The sequence below is a fragment of the Triticum aestivum genome, chromosome 4B (genome assembly GCF_018294505.1).
Source record: "Triticum aestivum cultivar Chinese Spring chromosome 4B, IWGSC CS RefSeq v2.1, whole genome shotgun sequence".
Taxonomy (NCBI): domain Eukaryota; kingdom Viridiplantae; phylum Streptophyta; class Magnoliopsida; order Poales; family Poaceae; genus Triticum; species Triticum aestivum.
In genome coordinates, this window is record NC_057804.1 from 7,093,494 (window position 1) to 7,109,783 (window position 16,290).

The window sequence follows — 16,290 nt, forward strand, 5'->3', positions numbered from 1 at the left end:
TCAGCAGTTAATGAATCTGTGGATGGACGTTGACCACGGCCCATGGGCGTTGCGCGCAGGCTCGATGCACTCCCATGCCGCACTGTTGCACTTGAATCCGGACCCGAAGCCGATCATCCACACGCGGTCACCCTTGCGCATGCGGCCCTTGGCCTCGATGTAGGCCAGCTCGTACCACAGCGAGCTGCTTGACTGTTTCCAAACCGGTGCAGGGTCATGCGTGATGCCTTCACCTGCTCGTCGGAAAGGCTATGGCTCTTCTGCAGAAGTGCTCAAACGCCGTGCGGAACTCGGGGATGTACGGCTTCACTCTCTTGCCGATCACCTTCCGTGCGACCAAGGAGAAGGCGAACATAAGCTGCTCCCTCGCCGGCAGGACGAGTGGGCCCATTGCGGTAATGTTGGCCTTGAGCGAGTCGCCGAAGATGTTCATCAGATCCTTGCTGAGGTTGATCCCCCGGTAGCCCTCTCCGATCCGTCCCCCTCCTGGAACACACACCGGAATGGACTGTCGTCGGCGCTGGTGAGCATGCGCATGGCATGCTTTAGGCGGAACCGGGCCTTTGCCGACGATGTCGACAGCATCGCGGCCGCTCCGCCTATGCGGAAGAGGCAGTTAGGCAGGAGCAGTGCGCGCTCGGTCCCGAAGTAGTAGTTCGGCGTGACGGTCTCCGTAGAGACGACGAGCGCGTGTGCACCCCGGGGAACAACCTGCAGGAGGTTCCGGGCGAGCCCCACGGAGATCATACCGGCGCTACATCCCATGCCGGAGAGGTGCATGCTGCGAACGTCGCTCCGCAACTTGTACTTGTTTATGATTATTGTTAGAACATATCGTTGTAACATCAACTTCTTCCCTCATCTCGTGTTGTAACCAAACTCTTTTACCGCTCCTTGCACGCCAAGGCAAAGGCTTCGGCCTCATCAATATATAAACACACGCGGCTCCCCTCGAGGGAGTAGGAATGCTTCCACGAAATCCTACATGGTCATCAGAGCCACCTCTTCCCATACATCTAGCCACATACCAATACCCTGGATCACACATCATCATCGCCATGTCTTCCTCAGCCGGCGTCGCCCTCAACCTCGGTTCGCCGCCATCAGAGAAGCTTGCAAGAGGGAATTATATCCTCTGGAAGACGCATGTTCTCCCAGCCCTGCGAGGTGCGCAGGTCACAGGGCTCCTGGACAATTCCAACGCCGCTCCGCCCAGGATGGTGGAGATCACAAAGGCGGACAAGACCACGGCCCTAGAGCCGAATCCCCTGCACGGGCCATGGATCGCTAAAGACCAGCAGGTCCTGTCATACCTCCTCAACTCCATGTCTCCAGAGATTCTCGCGCAGGTCGTCGAAAAGGATTCCACCTTCGAGCCTTGGACAACAGTCACAAACGTCTTCGCCTCGCAGTCGCAGTCCCGGATCACCAATCTAAGAATTGCACTCACCAATACCAAAAAGGTACCATGTCAAGCTCAGTGTACATGGCAAAGATGAAGAGCCTTGGGGATGAACTAGCTGCTGCTGTGCGTCCCGTATCTGATCCAGAGATGGTGGATCATATCCTTGCAGGGCTGGACCGCGACTATGACTCTGTGGTGGCGGCAATTGGCGCTGTCAAGGGCACTATCACTACGGACGATCTCTTCGCGCAAATATCTGCCTTCGATCAACGGATGGAGATGCTAGGTGACTCATCCTCAGATGGTTTTCATTCGTCTGCAAACGCGGTCTACAGAGGCCGTGGTCAGTCCCGCGACAGGTCTCGCGGGCGAGGAGGCAGGGGCGCGGCCGTGGTGATCGTGGTGACCGCCGGCCCTCTCCTGCCAATGGAGGCGGCGGCTTCAGGGGACATCCTCGACAGCAACAACAACAACAACAACAACAACAACAACAACAACAACAGGTGCGGGAGCAGCAGCATGACTATCCTGAATGTCAGATTTGCTACAGACATCATCCCGGAGGTGCACGTGTTTGCTGGTGGCGCTATGAAGAAAATGATCAAGAAGAGAAGGAGGCGCATGCTATCTCCTATGGCGTGGACATCAACTGGTACGCCGAGAGTGCAACAACAAATCATATCACAGGAGAACTTGACAAGTTGACAATGTGGGAGAAATACAATGGAGGCGACCAAATTTGCACGGCAAACGATTCTGGTATGAATATCACACATAGTAGTAGTTCAATTGTTAAAAACCCCATGAAAAATTTGCACTTGAAAGATGTCTTGCATGTTCCTCAAACATCCAAAAATCATGTTTCCGTTCATAGATTCACTCTTGATAACAATGTTCTTATAGAATTCTATCTTTATCTTTTCTTGGTTAAGGACTTGAGAACAAGGAGAATCATTCTCAGAGAACGGTTCGTGGGAGGACTCTACCCACTCATATCATCATCATCTTCTTCCTGGTCCAATAAGCAAGCAAACATTGTCACCAAGCTATCATCATCAAAGTGGCATAGTCGTTTAGGTCATCCATCTTCAATCATAGTTAAATATGTTCTTAGCAAAAATAATCTCTCCTATGAGAATAATATTGAGTCAGTTTGTGATCCGTGTCAACAAGCAAAAAGTCATCAATTACCTTATCCCATCTCTACTTGTGTGTCTACTGCTCCCCTCCAACTTGTATTTTCAGATGTATGGGGGCCAGCTCCAACTTCAGTTGGTAGATTTTCTTACTATGTAAGCATTATTGATGATTTTAGTAAATTTACTTATTGAAGAAACGGTCTGATGTGTTCCAAGTCTTTATCAATTTCCAAAATCTTGTTGAACGCAAACTGAACTCCAAGATTATTGCTGTGCAAACTGACTGGGGTGGTGAGTATGAAAAACTAAACTCTTTCTTCCAAAAGCTTGGAATATCACATCATGCTTCTTGTCCTCATGCTCACCAACAAAACGGATCTACTGAAAAAAGCACCGTCACATAGTTGATATGGGGCTAGCATTGCTAGCAAATGCATCCATGCCACTTAAATTCTGGGATGAAGCATTTTTAACTGCCACATATCTTATCAATTTGCTTCCAGGTAAAGTTATCAAACTTGAAACACCCATTACACGACTTCTTGGTGTCCCACCTAGTTACACATCTCTTCGTATTTTTGGATGTGCGTGTTGGCCCAATCTTAGACCCTAAAACACACGCAAACTCGCTTTCCGCTCCAAAAGGTGTGTCTTTTTAGGCTATAGCCCCATGCATAAAGGGGTCAAATGTCTTGATGTTCCTACTGATAGGGTCTATATATCCAGAGATGTTGTTTTTGATGAGTCTGTGTTTCCCTTTGCCTCTCTTCATCCCAATGCCGGTGCACTTCTCCACAAGGAAATTCTTCTTCTCCCTTCACATGTTCAATCTTTTGATCATGGGGCGACGATTGTACTAATCAATGTGATGATATTTCTGCTGGTACTGGTTCTTCTCTATTGCCTGTGCATGTCCCTGGAGAAAACGGTGCTCAAAATGATCAAAATTTCGAAAATATAGCTCAATTTGACCCTATATTGCATGCTGAAGAAGAAGTCGAACCTGGCGTGAATAACGAGGGCGATCCGACGGCGCCTGGAACTCTAGTGCACGTTTAATCCTCGGATCGCGCGAGCAAATCTCCCTCGGATTGCGCTCCTGTCAGCTCCAGCGCAGACCCGCGGTTGGGCCACTCCCGCGCCTCCACATCTGCACCAGGCAGGACCAGCAGGGGGGCCGGATCCCCCTCGCCCCGCGTGTGCCTGCACTCGTGGCAGGGCAGCGGATCTTCTACGTCGGCTCGGTCGGATGGAACCCATGTGTGTATAGAGGAGGCTGCCACACCAGCAACTACATGATCTCCTGTGCATCAGATGACAGATTCGGCCGCTGTGTCACATGCAGATTCTGATGGATCTTCTGTGGCGAGCATTCCAGCAGTCCAGCCAACGGCTTCTTCACGAGTTATGACTCGGCTACAGAAAGGTATACGAAATCCTAAAATAAGAAAAGATGGGACTATAACATATGTGATGTTGTGTATTTCAGGAGAGCCAACAACATTGAGTAGTGCACTTGATGATCCTAAATGGAAGAAAGCAATGGATGAGGAATATTCAGCACTTATGAGGAACAAAACCTGGCATCTTGTACCAGATCAGAAAGGTAAAAATATCATTGATTGCAAATGGGTATACAGAATAAAAAAGAAGGCAGATGGTTCCATTGACAATTATAAGGCACGTCTAGTTGCAAAGGGCTTTAAACAACGTTATGGCATTGATTATGAGGACACCTACAGTCCTATTGTGAAAGCTGCAACCATCAGACTTGTGTTGGCCATTGTTGTATCTAGGGGATGGAGTTTAAGACAACTAGATGTACAAAATGCGTTTTTGCATGGAGTTCTGGAAGAGGAAGTGTTTATGAGGCAGCCACCTGGTTATGAGAGTAAGAAGCTACCACATTGTGTTTGCAAGCTTGACAAAGCACTCTATGGTCTAAAACAAGCACCCAGAGCATGGTACTCCAGATTGAGCTTACAGTTGAAATATCTTGGCTTCTTTGCTTTCAAGGCTGATACATCCTTGTTCATTTATAACAAAGCAGGGGTGGTTATTTTTGTGCTTATATATGTTGATGATATCATAGTTGCAAGTTTTTGACAGAATGCTACTAATGCTCTCCTACATGATTTGAGCTCAAAATTTGCCTTGAAGGATCTAGGTGATTTGCATTTCTTCCTAGGTATTGAAGTCAAGAAAACTCAAGATGGCATTATGTTGAATCAGGAAAAATACATTGTTGAGCTTCTGTCTCGCATGGGAATGAAGAATTGCAAGCCAGTGCCTACACATTTGTCTTCCTCAGAAAAGCTCTCAGCATATGAAGGTTGGCCACTTCAAGATGAGGAGAGCACAAGGTATAGGAGTACTGTGGGAGCATTACAGTATCTAACTCTCACACGTCCAGATATTTCATTTGTTGTCAACAAGGTTTGTCAATATCTACATGCACCTACTTCTGCATATTGGTCAGCTGTCAAGTGAATTGTAAGATATGTGAAACATACTATGGGAATAGGACTTCATTTCAAACGGTCTAATTCCTCTCTTGTGAGTGCATTTTCTGATGTTGACTGGGCAGGATGTAGTGATGACAGAAGATCAAGTGGAGGCTTTGCACTGTTTTTTGGGTCTAATCTTATTTCTTGGAGTGCTAGAAAGCAAGCCACTATGTCAAGGTCAAGCATAGGAGCTGAATACAAGTCTCTAGCAAATGCAACTGCTGAAATCATTTACGTTGAATCACTTGTTGAGGATTTGGGGATCAAGAAAAATTGTATCTCATGTTTATGGTGTGATAACTTAGGAGCAACATATTTGTCTGCAAATCCAGTGTTTCATGCACGAACAAAGCACATAGAAATTGATTTTCACATTGTGCGAGAGAGAGTTGCAGCCAAGAAACTCGAGATACGGTTTATTCCCTCCAAGGATCAAGTGGCCGATGGCTTTACAAATGCGTTACCAGCGAGATCATTTGAAAAGTTCAAGAGTAGTCATAATTTGAGATAGTTGGGAATAAGGGAGGGTTTTAGAACATATCGTTGTAACCTCAACTTCTTCCCTCATCTCGTGTTGTAACCAAACTCTTGTACCGCTCCTTGCACGCCTAGGCAAAAGCTTCGGACTCATCAATATATAAACGCATGCGCCTCCTCTCGAGGGAGTAGGAACGCTTCCACGAAATCCTACAATTATATCCACCAAAGAGTAGTACAGAACAAGCTGCAGTTGACGATGAGTATGTCAATGGCGTCTGGGGCGATGCTGGTCTTGGCGAGCAGGGCGTCGATGGCTGAGAAAGCCACAAGCTCGAACTCAGCACGGGCGACATCGACGGTGCAATATTTGTGCGTCCCAACGTAGTGGTGCGCCCGGGTCAGACAGGTGTCCTCCCCGATCCCTGAGCGCTCCAATGAGCGCTCCAACAACAGTGTCATGAACCGGATGCTGCGCTCGTTGAGCTGGGGATGTTGTTTCGCGTGCTTCAGAAATGTGGCAAAGGGGACGCGGCTGTTAGACGGGGTACGGAAGCCGGCGTAGTTGATGAGGTACACCGCGCACGGACGTAGAATGAGGTAGACGATGGCCGCTACGGCCGGGAAGAAACAGGCCAAAAACAGGTGCACTGGGTTAGGCTCACAAAGTCGGCTGGCCAGCTCCTCCGCCCCCAAGCGCGCCATCGCCATAAGGCCGGCAGGGGCGACGGGCACGGTGACCATAGGGATGGATCATCGCATATTTCTAATCTTCAAGCGCATTGCATCCATCTTAATTTTGTGATCATCGACGACATCGATAGTATACAAATCTAATTTCATCTTCTCATCTTCAATTCTTTTTAATTTTTCTTTCAAATACTTATTTTTTTTTCAACTAAATTTAACTTCTCCACAAGAGGGTCGGTTGCAATTTCCGGTTCACATACCTCCTAGATAAAAATATCTATGTCAACTTCATGTGCATAATTTTCATAAACACGAAATGCAACAAATAGTTATAAAAGATATTATACCACATCCGGACCATAAACCGGACGAGGGCTGACGGGGACGGATATCGAAACCATGGCACTATGCATAACAAACAACCATACAAGTAAGAAAATATACAAGCAACTATCTAAATCATACAAGTAAGATATTTTTTTTCACAAAAAGAATAAGAACAAGAGCCTCACCAAGGTGGTGCCGGCGACGGGCCAGCGCGGGCGATTGACGACGGTGAGGACGGGGACGGGAAGGCACCAAATAAACCACACCTAAATAATTTGAGCTCAAATGAACTAAGAAGTTAATTTGAGCTCATATGAACTACTCCCTCTGTCCGGAAATACTTGTCATCAAAATGAATAAAAGGGGGTGTATCTAGACGTATTTTAGTTCGAGAACATCACTTTTTATCCATTTTGATGACAAGTATTTTCGGACGGAGGGAGTAAGAAGTTAATTTGAGCTCAAACTGCATATAAATGAAATAAATTCCCACATAATTACTTCCAAACTAAACCCACAAATGACTATAGTTATAGAGCATTGCACGAGCTAAACTAGCAATGAGAGATGAAAGGACAAAGTTGCTAACTTTTTAGAACACATGGATAGATGGGGTGCCTCAAACTTGACAAATCTTGACAAATCTTGACAAAAATGGAGGATGAGCTCGAGCTAGGAGAAGAAAACAGAGAGGAGAGAAAGGAGAAAACAAAGAGGATGAGCTCGAGCTTGGTCTGGACGAAACATGGGTTTATATAGGGACATCTATATTCCCGGTTGGTGATACAAGCCGGGACTAAAGGTCCACCTCTAGTCCTGATGGGTGATACCAACCGGGACTAAAGGGGCTCGCGGGGGCCCCAGCCTGACGCCAGCCTGCCACCACCCCTTTAGTTCCGGTTGGTATTAATAACTGGGACTAGAGGTCACAAATAAACCGGGACTAATGGTGGCCGTGCCCGCGTCCGATTCTAGCCGTTGGGACCGAGAATAATGATTACATTAGTCTCGGGTCCAAACCACGCCGGGACTAATGCTCCGGACGAAAGGCTTGTTTCTACTAGTGTATCATGTTCGCTCGGTAGCTTCACGATGGAAAGATTTCCCTCTCAAAAGGCGACACACTCCAAGAGTAATTTACTCAGTCCTCAGGCCATAAATAAGCATCTTATATAAACTTTGTAAGAGGTGTAATATGGGATACATATCCACGCCGCTACTAATACAAATTCAGAGTGCAAGTCTCTTAGAATTGATATTAATACTCCTGCAAAAAAAGTATTGATATTAATACATTTATAGTGAAAAATTATATGCCTAAAATTTGTTATTTTTTTCAGGGGAAAAATTATTTGCACCAATTATCTTGAAGATGATGGCATATCTTAATTCTTAAAAGACATAGTTTGGATGGGAGAAAGTACTCCCTCCGGTCCATTTTACTCTGCGTATTTATAATAAAAATATCAACATCTACAATACTAAATATATGTACTACGAAAGTACATTTCATAACGAATCTAACAATATTAATATGGCAACGTGAATGTTGACATTTTTTTAATATGTTTGGTTAAAATAGTGATAGTTTGACTTTGAACAAAAGTTATATGCAAATTTAAAAGGACCGGAGTGAGTATCATCTTGAAGACTAAACCACTTGCTTGTACACAGCATGGAGGGAAAGATAGACAACTTTGACAGAGTAAACTTATCATCTCTGTCTAGTACTTACTTCCGTCTAGCTAGCTAAGTCCCGAGCCGACCCAATAAATCATCAGTTGGGAGATGAATGTAAGAATCCGTTAGAATGTGGATTCATGGCACGTCAGTGCGGGGCACTCAGGACCCTGGTGTGCGTTTTTTAAATTAAGTTCTGTGCTCATATTCGTATTTCTCGCGACCAACACTTCCAATTAAGATTCATTTTAAATATATTTTGACGAATATCGGAAACATATGGTAAGGTTTAGTGCTTGGAACTTAGTACGAGTGACCGATAAAAATACATTATTTTATGTCTATGACCGACAGAAAAAAATGCTTGAAACTTTATCTCTAAAACTGGTTAAAACTTAGCATTTTAAATGCAAAAAACACAATTTTGAAATGTTGAAACTTAAAACTTACTGTACCATAATGCGGGATTAAACTACTATGTGAATTGCAAAGCCAATTCAAAGTTTGCATATTAAAAATATTCATGGAATTGAACAAAATTTTGCTAATCCCAAAATTGTCCATGAATAGAAAACATCCTAAAAGTTCAAAACTTGTTCGTGAATTATAAAATAGTTTATTCATTCATAACATGTTCGTTTATTCAAACAATGATCATGCATTCAGAAGATGTTTGTTAAATAAAAAAATCTTGAATTTCATAATTGTTCTACCAGTTTCCAGAACATTGTTGGTCTAGTCTAGAAATATTCGCCGATTCAAGAAAATTGTAAAAAAATCGAACGAATGCCAAATTCTCGTGATTACTTATAACAAGACTTCTTCCATGTCCCAAGAACAAACGCAAATACTCACAAATCATATTCATGTTCAAGATTAGTGGGGTTTTGAATAGCATTAAGGATCTGAACATGTAATTATTTGACCAAATAAACCAACTAGCATGAACTACAAGATGTAATCAACACTACTAACAACCCACAGGTACCAATATGAGGTTTTGAGGCAAAGATTAAATACAAGAGATAAACTAGGTTTGAGATGAGATGGTGCTGATGAAGATATTGATAAAGATTGGTCCTTCCATGATGAGAGGAACATTGGTGATGTCGATGGCTTCGATTGTCCCCTTCCGGAGGGAAGTATCCCTAGCAGAATCACCCTGCTTGAGGGCAAAACTACTCATGACCAAGTTCCGCCTCGAGATGGCGGTGCTTCGTCCCGAAAGTCCTCTCTTTAAGGTTTTTAGGAAAAATGACTTCATATAGCAGAACGAGGGGGCCAAAGACCAGCATTGGGCCCCACAAGGCATTAGGGCGCGCCTAGGGGTGATCGTGTCCTGTTGCCTTGTGGGCGACTGGTAGGCCCCTTCTGGTATATATTTGTTCCACTATTTTTCATATATTCAATAAAAATTCTTCATAAAGTTTCATATCATTTGGAGCTCCGTAGAATAGGTATCTCTGCTGTAACTTTTTAGGTCCAAAATTCAAACTGCCGATAATCTCCATCTCCATGTAAATCTTGCAAATTAAGAGACAAAATGCAATAGAATTGCATCTTAAAGTGCAATAATGACTCAAAAACATTATAAATAATAGAAGAAAAACATAATGCAAAATGAACGTATTAGTGAGCACCGGTACTCGCGCGGTGGTGGGGTTTTGGAACCTCATGATCACCCTCTGCAATCTGAACATAGTCACAACCGCAGAGCTAATCGAAGTGTGTTGAATCGCATAGTCTACCTCCGTTTCATCATGGTATCAGATACCGCCGACCAGATCAATCCCTTTGCTCAGGTCGTTAATCCTGCTTCCGCCCCTATGGGCGACACCTCTAACACTTGTCCCTTCCCTGTTGCTGACTGTTCTGGCGCTCAGCCGCTCACAAAGTCACAACACCACCTCTAGCAGCCCTCTTCCTTGCCGTCCTTGTTGCTGCCGCCGCACCTGCACCGCTCGTGTCCCCTCTCCCCTCGTAGGTTCTCCAGACGATCGATATCCGCCGTCATGTCCCGTTCACCCTCGACTTCCTCGCCAGCAGCCACGCATAGTGGCGCCGCCACTTTGACACGACGATTGGCATGTTCGGTCTTTGCGACCATGTCGGCCGGCACAGGCAAAACTAAAATGGAGGAACACGTCAGACAACAGACGAATAATATAGCCGCCGAGGTTGGCCAGCGAAATGTACAGTGTCGGCATCACCACCGCCATGTTGTTGCATGGTTAGCTGTGCCCCCACGCTACCTTCTGTTCCTCCGGCTTATATATGCAACGTACAATATAGTATTTATTAGTTTTCAAGGTACTTTTTCCGTCCCATAAAATAAGATGTTTTTTGGCACTGCACTAGTGTCAAAAAACGTCATGCATTAGGGGACAGCGGGAGTAGTTGCTACTGCATTCTATAAGACCTCTCCCAATGCAAAGGTGCTTAGATGGGGTGCTAAATACATTAAATACCTTAGCAACTCAAGTCCCCAATGCATAGGTGCTTAACTTGCTGTTGCTAAGCACACTTTATTTAATGAGTTAGCACCTAAAGTCTTTCATGCATTGGCCAAATTGTTTCATTTAAGTGGTTTGCCTAGGTTCTCGCGCTTGGCATTGGTTCTTCCTGGGGTCACCAAAGTACTCTCTTCCCTCTTTAAATGTTGTGCCATGTCACTTTTTGGCTTATGTGGCATGCTTAGCACCTGTCCACGGTGGAGCACTGGGAAGGGCCTAAAGTGTATTGATATCTCTCTATGTAGAGACTAGGGAGAGAGACACACACACGTCCGCGATTAAGTGCGTACTGGGTGGTTCGGTTTCCCCAGATAATGAAGTTGCTTATTATCTACTCCCTCCGTCCGGGTTTATTAGGCCTCTCAGCATCACAAGCATGTCCCTTTTTATAAGGCCTTGCTTTGGAAAGGTGCATGCATGCAACCATTTCATTGGTTGTATTGAAAACCATTGTTGTTGGTGCCATGACTGGGAAATTAATTTACTTCATGCATATTTCTTCATTGGCTGCATGCATGTGAGAGAGTGCATTGGGAGTGGAATGGAAGAATTAATGTGAGCAATTTACTATGTGTCTTGGTTTAAGAGAAGTTGTTTTTAGGCCTAATAAACCCGGACGGAGGGAGTAGGAGTATATTAAAGTGAACGTAGACATAAAACAACCAACGATATCTGCTTTACTAAAGAGGAAATTAATTGCACCAATACACACTGAGAGCGACTTTACCAAAATAACATCTACTCATAAATTCTAAACAAAATTGCTATTTGTACGCATAAATTCTTGAAAAAGTTATGTACTGTGAGGGAAGCACCAATGGCCTTGAGCCCTTGAGAGAAAACGCGGAAATAATCGACAGTTAATTGAACTAGAGCATAAACAACCCCCGCCCCCACCCCCACCCCCTCTCATTTTCCCTCTAATAAGTACTCCCTCTGTTCCAAAATAGATGACTCAACTTTGTAATAAAGTTAGTATAAAGTTGAGTCATCTATTTTAGAATGGAGGGAGTACGTACTAAGCCTGCCGATGATACGTCCTAATCGTGTCTATTAGTTTTGAAGTTTACGTGTCGATTTCTTATCATCTTATGCAGTATTTTTGTATGGATAATCTACTATGGTCGCAAAATGGACAAATTCTCATTTTCTCTTTGGTGTCTAGAAATTACATGAAATTGAATGAATTATTAGGAAAACTGAAGGTCTAGTGAAATTCGGACTTGATTGAAATGTTTTCCCGCAGGACTAATTCTTTGAGTTTGGACGTAAGTTTGGAAGTGATTTTGTTATTTTTGTATACTCTCTTGCCGGTCAGGGAGTAGCTCGCATATAAATGTATGCCGCCATAAAACTTTGTGGACAGTTTTGAACTACAACAACTTATTATGAAACAGAGGGAGTAGTATATATACATCCATGTGTATGTGTGTATTTTTCTTCAGAATTTTTAGAAACTATTTAATTTTTAAATTAAGGGCTTCATGAAGCTCAAGCTCCATTAGCAATTTCTGTTCTTATAACCCCTTAGAGCATGGTTAATAATATAGCCAACAACTGGCTATATGAAGTTGCCATGTCACATATAGTCAATCTTATAGCCAACATGTATAGTAGCTAGTTACTACACTTTCACAATGTCTCTTGGAGTCTGTGTTGCAGCCGGTTGTTAATCTACAGCCGCTTTCCTTCTCTCTCCTCTTCTCTCTCATCCAACTCACCACATATATAATTGTTTAATCCTTATAGCCCGCTGACTTTAACTTACTACTTGCTCTTATTACACATGCACTCGTAGCCAGCAGTTAATGCTTCAGAACATCAGGAACATCCACCGGATATCTGTGGATGGACGTTGCCCACGGCCCATGGGCGTTGCGCGCAGGCTCGATGCACTCCCACGCCGCACTGTTGCACTTGAATCCAGATCCGAAGCCGATCATCCACACGCGGTCGCCCCTGCGCATGCGGCCCTTGGCCTCGATGTAGGCCAGCTCGTACCACAGCGAGCTGCTTGACGTGTTTCCAAACCGGTGCAGCGTCATCCGTGATGCCTCCACCTGCTCGTCGGAAAGGCTCAGGCTCTTCTGCAGCTCGTCGATGACCGCGCGGCCACCGGCATGGATGCAGAAGTGCTCAAACGCCGTGCGGAAGTCGGGGATGTACGGCTTCACTCTCTTGCCGATCACCTTCCGTGCGATGAAGGAGAAGGCGAACGTAAGCTGTTCTCTGGCCGGCAGGACGAGTGGGCCCATTGCAGTGATGTTGGCCTTCAGGGAGTCGCCGGCGATGTTCATCAGATCCTTGTTGAGGTTGATCCCCCGGTAGCCCTCTCCGTCCTCCTCCTGAAACACACACCGGAACGAACTGTCATGGGCGCCGGTGAGCGTGCGCACGACATGCTTTAGGCGGAACCGGGCCTTTGCTGACGATGTCGACAGCAGCGCGGCCGCCCCGCCTATGCGGAAGAGGCAGTTGGGCAGGAGCATCGCGCGCTCGGTCCCGAAGTAGTAGTTCGGCGTGACGGTCTCCGTAGAGATGACGAGCGCGTGTGCGCCCCGGGGAGCAACCTGCAGGAGGTTCCGGGCAAGCCCCACGGAGATCATACCGGCGCTACATCCCATGCCGGAGAGGTGCATGCTGCGGACGTCGCTCCGCAGCTTGTACTTGTTTATGATTATGTCGACCAAAGACGGAGTGGGACAGAACAAGCTGCAGTTGACGATGAGTATGTCGATGGCGTCCGGGGCGATGCCGGTCTTGGCGAGCAGGTCGTCGATGGCTGAGAAAGCCACGAGACCGAACTCGGCGCGGGCGGCATCAACGGTGCAATATTTGTGGGTCCCGATGTAGTGGTGTGTCGGGGGCAGGCAGGTCTCGTTCCCGAGCCCTGAGCGCTCCAGCAACCGCGTCATGAACCGGATGCTGCGCTCGTTGAACTCGGGCAGTTGTCTGGCGTGCTCCAGAAATGTGGCGAAGGGTACCCGGCAGTTAGACGGGGTACGGAAGCCGGCATAGTCGACGAGGTACACCGCGCGCGGACGCAGCATGAGGTAGACGATGGCCGCTGCGGCCGGGAAGAAACAGGTCAAAAAGAGGTGCACTCGGTTGAGCTCAGAGACTCGGCTGGCCAGCTCCTCCGCCCCGAATCGCACCATCGCGATAAGGCCGGCAGCGGCGACGGGCACGGTGACCATAGGGATGGAATTGTCCACGGCGCGCTGGTACTGATGATGGTGTGACCGTATGAGTGAGGGGCTGGGCTGGGAACTTAAAGCCAAACTTCGGCCATATCATCATCATTTATCTGCCAACCATTTACTACACTTCACACATGTCAGTTAGGCAGCCGGGCTGCTATAAATTTCTTGTCGTATATCAGTTACTAGTAGTTAGGTTAAAGTTGGATAGTCCATCTGTTGTTCCTACTGTATTAATCGATCAATAATCCTACATCTACATAAACCCGCTACCAAGACTTACATAACCTGCCTGTCTAATCTTCTCGCGCCCCCTGATTTTCAAGGGTGCGCCCCTTCCCACACTAATAACAGATTTAATACCCACCAGTAGTGCGGGACACCGCGCTACTAATAAGGCGCTAAAACTATTACTTAGCAGTAGCGCATGCGTACACGCATTATTGCTAAGACACATAGCCGCAGCGTTTGTTCTTTCCCGCGCTGCTGCTAATCTAGCTAGTAGCATTGTATTTACTATCCATCGCTACTAGTATTTTTTTATTTTATATTTTAAGTGTATTTATATGCCGTTATACAAATTTTGGTACAATACCAATTATGAGGTTTATACCATTATGTCCATGACAGTGTATTAAATGAAAGTGGATTAGGTTCAAATGGAGGCAATATGTGGTGCATGTCAAAGGTATACTACTAATCCAAACTTGATCTAGTTTGGACTAGTAGTACTTTCGATGTGCACCACATGTTGCATCCACTTGAATCTAATCTGCCAGCACACGCTATTTAATCATCATCATAGTCATTATCACCAACAGTAGTTATTTAATCATCATAGTCATAGTGTAGCATATCATCATTTTCAAACTCATTCTAGCTAGCTAATCACCACCAACACTAGTTGCAGTAGCTATCTAATCACCACCAACACTAGCTAATAATAATCATCATAGTCATTACCACCAACACTAGCTATTTAATCATCATAGTCATAGTGTAGCACATCATCATCTTCAAACTCATTTCTAGCTAGCTAATCACTCATGTTACTCTCTCTCAGGTAAAATAACATAAAACATGTGTAGCACTCCTGCTTCATCAAGTTGGAGCATGCAGATGAACCTGTCTCCTAATCGTGGGTTGCACTTCTGATTGTGGCCCCCTATTACTTCTCTGCTCGTTCACAATTTTGCTCCAGCCTTTCACTATTAAGCATTCCTCGCTATAGAAATCCCGAATGCACTAAAGTGCATTGTAGGATATCTTGGCCGTAAGCTAACAATTCTCATGCGACCTTTAGTCTCGATCCAATGAGGCACAAAATTCATCGGGAGTCCTTGTTAAAGAACATCGTATAGTAACATACTTAGCAATGAAGTTTAGCTTAAAAAATAATTTATGCAAAAGATGCACTGAGGACAAATAATAAAAATCTTACCATCTTTCCTAAATAGATGTGACCGTAGTTCAGTACGAACACTATTGGTCGCACAACATTCATCGGGAGTCCCTGTTAAATAACATCATATAGTAACATACTTAGCAATGAAGTTTAGCTTAAAAAATAATTTATGCAAAAGATGCACTGATGACAAATAGTAAAAATCTTATCATCTTTCCTAAATAGATGTGACCGTAGTTCAGTACGAACACTATTGGTCGCACGTTTTGAGTACTAAAAATTTTAAGTCCAGAAAAATAATTTGTCTTGACAGCATGAAGATCGTCAAGCCATGAAACATAATGACTTATCTGCTCGTAGTTTAGTTCAGCTCCGGGACAGTAGTATGTCATGTCTATCAAGCGTTGGACATGTTTGCTTGAATGGAAATAAGCTGTCAATAAAAATTAATTGTCAATTATTTTTGAATAAACAATATCAAGACATAAATATGGTTGAGAAACTCACATAATGGTATAACTGGAGGCGTCTGCACATCGACTCAGATGTCGATATTACCTTCAATATCATCTTCCGGACGAATATCAAAGGTGATAACCATATCAGGCTCAAATGCATAAGTCTTGCATAGTGCTTGCCAAGTTTTGCATCCAAAATAGGTATAGGTGTCTGCGTTGTATAATTTTGCATGGAAAATACAACCATGCTCGGTCTTCAAGTAAGCTCTCTTTACCTCCATAGTAGTTTTCATAGGAATGAAACCTATCTCATCCAAGAAAAAAACTCTTGCATGGCAGGGGATACACTAGTAGAATAGTAAAAAAATTAAATTATAAGTTGAAGCAAATGAAGCAAATGTCATGCTTAATTATGAAAAAAGATTTGTCGTTGTGACTTACTGTATCCACTTCGAAGTTCTCGTCCAACTTGATGTTGAAGCACCTATC

The 16,290-nt window shown here is 44.7% G+C and overlaps 1 protein-coding gene and 1 pseudogene across 1 annotated transcript; both read right to left on the reverse strand.

Moving 5' to 3' along the window:
- On the reverse strand, nucleotides 1–6,290 carry LOC123094116 (3-ketoacyl-CoA synthase 6-like; annotated as a pseudogene).
- A 6,059-nt stretch (nucleotides 6,291–12,349) lies between these two features.
- Nucleotides 12,350–13,978, reverse strand: LOC123094175 (3-ketoacyl-CoA synthase 6-like). Its single transcript, XM_044516233.1, has one exon. The coding sequence runs from the start codon at nucleotides 13,933–13,935 to the stop codon at nucleotides 12,544–12,546; it is 1,392 nt and encodes a 463-aa protein (XP_044372168.1). The 5' UTR covers nucleotides 13,936–13,978; the 3' UTR covers nucleotides 12,350–12,543.
- Nucleotides 13,979–16,290: the final 2,312 nt, after the last annotated feature.

What these genes read in the sequence shown, in the direction of transcription:
- LOC123094175 (XM_044516233.1), bottom strand. Translation starts at nt 13,935, where the DNA reads ATGGTCACCGTGCCCGTCGCCGCTGCCGGCCTTATCGCGATGGTGCGA.